This window comes from Oratosquilla oratoria, chromosome 21, assembly GCF_046742065.1.
Source record: "Oratosquilla oratoria isolate Oo_2021 chromosome 21, ASM4674206v1, whole genome shotgun sequence".
In the NCBI taxonomy this organism is placed as follows: domain Eukaryota; kingdom Metazoa; phylum Arthropoda; class Malacostraca; order Stomatopoda; family Squillidae; genus Oratosquilla; species Oratosquilla oratoria.
The window spans coordinates 60,315,202-60,320,898 of record NC_134797.1 but is presented as its reverse complement, the minus strand read 5'-3'; the positions used below and the strand labels follow the sequence as shown (position 1 = coordinate 60,320,898).

The 5,697-nt window shown below is 46.7% G+C and overlaps 1 protein-coding gene across 1 annotated transcript; it reads left to right on the top strand.

The window, feature by feature from the left end:
• Window positions 1–3,483: 3,483 nt before the first annotated feature.
• Window positions 3,484–4,956, top strand: LOC143037172 (uncharacterized). Its single transcript, XM_076205292.1, has one exon. The coding sequence runs from the start codon at window positions 3,484–3,486 to the stop codon at window positions 4,954–4,956; it is 1,473 nt and encodes a 490-aa protein (XP_076061407.1).
• Window positions 4,957–5,697: the final 741 nt, after the last annotated feature.

The window sequence follows — 5,697 nt, the reverse complement described above, 5'->3', positions numbered from 1 at the left end:
TAGCACTACCACCCATTCTTCCTATTCTCTCTACAACTGGCACTACCTCCGTTTTCTCTTCCTCCCTGCTGCCTTCTCCCGCTCCCCCATCTTCAAACCTGCACAAGATGACGGTGCAGACATTATGCATATATGAGAGAGGTCCTTGATGACATACCTGGTGGAAACTAAGATTATGGTAATAATCATGGTAATATTGTGGCCAAGGAAAGTGATACGAACTATTTCATTCGAAGCAGTACTCCTTCGAATGAAGCATTGTTTGTAACAAAACAATAGAAGGTTGACATAGTAGCCCATAACCACTGAGGAGTGAGCCCTGGCATGGTTGAGGATTGATTGATCGAGATCACGCTTATCCTGGGATCAATTGAATGATAAAAAAAAGTACGGTCTTGGCCACCACAGCACAATCCATACAATGCACAACAGGAATGAAGAACCACCTCCTATAAAAGGGACCCTATTTCCAAAAGAAGTATAACCTCTTTCAATAACAAGAAATGACTAACTACGTAACAGGTGGATACAGTACTACCGAGCATTCCAAAATAAAAGATAGAAATAAAAATCTGGAACAAAAAGACTGTACAATGAAGTTCCCCAAGTAGCAAGGCGCTGTTTAAGTTCTTCACAAGCTATCTTCCAAGACCAGATCCAGAAGATGACACCAAAGTACTTTTACCAACCTCAGACCATCTGCGTAGGTAAGTGCTTTGGTGTTATGGTCTGGGTATGGTGTTGGGAGATCCCTTGTGAGGAAATTGAATGGCATTGGTGAGAGTATTGCTCCTTGGGAAAAAACATAATGGCTACAAAACAGCAACTAAAAACACACAAGCTTATTGAGACGAACTAGATCAATGGTTCAGAAATAATAGAATAGAATCTTAACCCCAATAAATTCAGTAATTTTGCTCACTCCAGACAACCATAAATAATAATAGTAAAACAATCCACCGTGAAATTAAACGGCCAAAACCATTCTTTGGAAAGAACTCTAGATATTTATGTCTCAGTTTTGGTACTTTTATAACCTTAGACCCATATATGGAAAATCTGTCAGTAACACTCAACAAGAAACCTACTAAAATCTCCCATAAACAAAGACTTTGGACAACAGCAGGAAACTCTAATTACAGTCCACAAACAGTCTATAGGAACCACACCCGACTGAGCTTCCATAGTTTGGTTCCCAAAGATCAATAAAATAAACATACACAGTTCACAAACTATACAAAATAAAGTATTGTGAATACTTAAAGGATGCACCAAAACTACACCAATAGAACACTTGCATTCAGAACCAAAATCCTTCCCATAGGATCATGAAACTGATAGGTACATAGTTTTATGCTAAAACCTTCAACTCCACTAACCCATCTCATTACATCGCACAAGCACAACTAGCTGGAAAAAAAACACCAGTAGCATGCTACTCAAACATATTCGATCATTTATCACCTGTGCCACATAGTACATCCACACAAAAACACATTGACACCCAAATCACAGAACAAGGTCTTCAAAATAGATTTCCAAGTTCAATGCTCCAACAAAACTTCCTCGACATGATTCCAGACAAGCATCCCTTCTAAAAGAAGCAAAACCCAAACTTGCACGTTTGCGTTCAGGACACCATCCAGCCCGAAAACAGTGACAGCAGACAGAGAATAAGCATGGTAATAGAATTAAAGAATTATTCTGAGACTTCTTTTTATATTTTGCAGTGGTGTTCGTTTGACTATGGAGGTATTTGACCATAAATATAACACAGATGAGTGGCATAAGTATACGTGGGAAAGGGTGGTCGAGGGGAGGGTGGCTGAGAACGATTGGGATAATTCTGGATGTTAATGTTTTCAGGAAAGAGAATGGAGGATTGTCAAATCAACTGTTGGAAGATGGGAAATTAAGGGTGGAGAAGAGATTGGAGTAGAAAGGTTCTAAGGGCAAACAAATTAAATACGAAGGATAAGGAAGAATAGCAGGAGAATATGAGAGAAGTGTGGGCGGTTGTGAGGGGTAGGAGAAAACAGAAGTAGAAGAAGAATGGGTACGTTTTAGGGAGGAAGTTATAAAGTGCACAGAGAGTATGTGGTCTGGGAAGATGGGAGGAAACAGCCTGGGCTTGATGGGTGTCACGTGGAGGGTCTGGCGAAGGGAGGAAGTGCTATAATGGATTGGCTGGTGTGGAAGAGGTTGCTTAATGTGTGCCTAAGGGTGGGAAATGTGCCTGAGGACTAGAGGTTTGTTTGTATGGTACCACTTTCAAAGTGAAAAAAAGAACGAAATAAATGTAGTAGCTTTATAAGGATCAGTCTGTTGAGTGTAGTTGGTATGTTATATGTGACCGTTAATCGAGAGGATTAAGAGGGGAGCAGAGGGAATAATTGGGGAAGAACTGTGTCGCTTTATAGGAAAGGAAGAAAGTGCGCGGATCAAAGTTTCGTGTTATTTTTCCTTAGAGTTGTATGATGACCTTCATTGAAAAGTGGTCTCAGGGAGAATTCATGTATAGTTTCAGATGTTGTGATGTGTTTGTAGGGAGGGTGAGGTCAATGTTTTGTCAGGAGACGTTGCTCGTTAGTTATGTTTATTATCATTCTTATTATTATTATTATTAATATTATTATTATTATTATTATTATTATTATTATTATTATTATTATTATTATCATTATTATTATCATTACTATTACTACTACTACTACTACTACTACTACTACTACTGCTACTACTACTACTACTATTATTATTATTATTATCATTATTATTATCATCATTATTATTGTCATTATTATTATCATTATTATTATTATTATTATTATTATTATTATTATTATTATTATTATTATTATTATTATTATTATTATTATTATTATCATTATTATTATTATTATTATCATTATCATTATTTGTAGGGGCAAGGTCGGAGTCGAGATGAATCGAGTCCTGCCTTAGGAGTGAGTTGGTAGTAGTACGTACGGGTAGACGACTCCAATAAATTCCTTGCTGCTTCAAAAAGGCCTTCCGCCCGCCAGGTGACATCGTCGTAATCCTGAGTTTGCGACTTTAAACCGAATTATTATTATTTCTATCATCATAATTACCATCAAAACCATCATTATAATCATAGTTATTAATGTTATTGTCATAATTTTGTGTTCACGTTGTTAGCAGTTCACATATTAACTAAAACAAGTTTCTTATGTTTGCACCAAATCCGGAACTTGAGTTGGTCATTTTTTGTTAACATAGAATGACTGATTGTCGTGATCTGTAAAAAAAATGCCTGTTTTTCTTTCACTAGCCAATTCTTCATTCAACAGTAATCCATATCTGTCCAGTACAAATATCTTTTGCTGTGTTTCCTTAGCCGCCAAGGGTGTCATCATCAATCTCGATGCCTGGATTGATTCCTTTTCTTTCTTCGACAGGTGGCGGAGCACAACAAGTCTCAGCACGAGCCGGCGCAGCGCCATGGACGTGAGTCCCTCTTTGCGACTGGACGACCTCTCCCGCACCGACCTCTTCGACTTCGTCTCCTGCGCCGACTATGACCTCGGGACAACCACGCTCGGAGGTGACTGGGGCTCGACGCTAGAGGACATCGTCGGCCGCTCGGTGGTCAGCAGCAACACGAGTGTGACCCTTGGGGATGTGCTCGCCCCTTCTTCGTGGTCCTACCCGACATACACGGAAGCCGCCATGCTGGACAAGAGCAAAGACTCGGGGGACAAGATGTGGGGCGGTGGCGGGGGGAGCACAGAGCGGGTGCTCAACAGCGCCATGGGCAACCCCATAATCATCACCTTCCCCAACACAGATTCCTCTCCTTCTTCTTCAGCTGCCGGAACTGCTGCAGGAGCAGCGTCGGTGGCCTCAGCCTCCGCCTCAGCCGTGGCACCAACGCCAGACACCTCCGACGCCGCTCACAACACGTCTTCGTCACCCTCGGCGCCTGACCACAACAACCTCGACCTTTTCAACTCCATCTTGAACGAGAAGCCCTACGACGGCCTCGTGTCCCAGAACCATCGTTCTCCGGCCTCCGACTGCGTCTCCTACGTCAGCGCCACCTCCGCCTACAGCGACTCGGGCATCTCGACCACCTTGGACGACACTGCCTCTCCTATCGCGGCCACGCAGGAACACGTCGACTTCGACAAGCTAGTCGACACGGCCGTCGAGTCCATGGTGTACTCCCCTGGAGGGGGTCCTGGGTTGCCCTCGATGGTGGATGATACGAGTCTAGACGGGGGGACGGCTTCCTACCTGGGGGGAGGAGCAGCAGGGGGTGGAAATGGCAGTGTGCAAGCCCCGCTTACCTACTTGACGCCCTCCACACAGAGCAACGACGTCTCCTCGATACTGGAAAGTGCCCTTCGGGGCACCGTGAGACGCCCCGGGGGACCTCCGGGCGGGGCGCCCTGCACGTCCCTCCACGGCGTCGCCAAGAACGACACGAAGACTCTGACCCTCATGACGAACATGACCCCTCTGCCGAGTCTGTCGTCAGCGCCCTACAAGCCAGACTCCTTGGGCATGGGGGGCTCCGCACACATCAGCAGCAGCAGCAACGGTGTCTACGTCACGAGTGCCTATGACTACGGGGGCTCCCCCGGCGAGGAGTTCACCAAGCTCGACGCCTCCTTCACCAAACTGTCGACGGCCGCTCCCGCCACGACGACGAAGGAAGGGAAACCCAAGAAGCGCAAATATACGAAAAGGTTACCGGGCGATGAGCCCGCTTCCAAGGGGCGCCTCCTCCACTTCTGTCACATCTGCACCAAGGGCTTCAAGGACAAATACAGCGTCAACGTCCACATTCGAACGCACACCGGGGAAAAACCCTTCAACTGCGAATTGTGCGGCAAGTGCTTCCGCCAGAAGGCGCACCTGGCCAAACACATACAGATTCACAGCGCGCCTAAACCGCCCAATAAGAGGTGAAGAAGAGGGCGTCGTCCAGCTTTCTGCCGGCGCGCTAGCGGAGGAACTTCTCGCCCCCCATTTCCCCTTCCCCCCAGCAAGAAAAAGGACCTCCCCTCCCCTCTCTAGATGATGGTAATTCGACTTCCTCCTGCAACCGCCCCCCCCCCCCCTCGACCTGCGCGCGCACGGGCGGCTCCGCGCAGGATTTCGCTGGCCGCCGAATCGTGGGCGTCTCGCTTTACACCCGTACCTGCTCCTCGCACACACACACACACACACACAAACCCCATGCCGTCCAGTCCAGCCGGGGGACCGTCTGACCACTTTATCTTATTCTATTCCGTCTGGAAGAAAGTGTCGTCGAGTATTAACCGTATCGTTAGAGCGCTGCGCCATTTACTCCTGTATATAGCCGTCTCACTAACACTCCCGGTAGAGGCCACCACGTCTGCAGCGATGACAGATGCAGTAGAAGTCATAGCAGCAGCAACTGCGCCGCCATCATCAACACGAAGAGTAACGACATCCTGGTCAAAATTCTTGACGGAGGAACAGGAGTTGTTTGCTAAAGTCCCCCCTTCCCCTCGCCCCCCCCCCTCATACGTGCCCGCCAGCTGGCTGGCCCGCACGTTCCTATTGCCCCATCCCAAAAATCCCCCCCTAACAAACCCTCCCCGACCCCTTCCCCTCCCCTTCCCCCCAAGTGCCTGCCAACCCAAACTCGCGACACGCCGCTCACTGAAGGCTCGGCTCGCTAGC

Coding starts and splice junctions, on each gene's coding strand:
- LOC143037172 (XM_076205292.1), top strand. CDS start 3,484: ATGGACGTGAGTCCCTCTTTGCGACTGGACGACCTCTCCCGCACCGAC.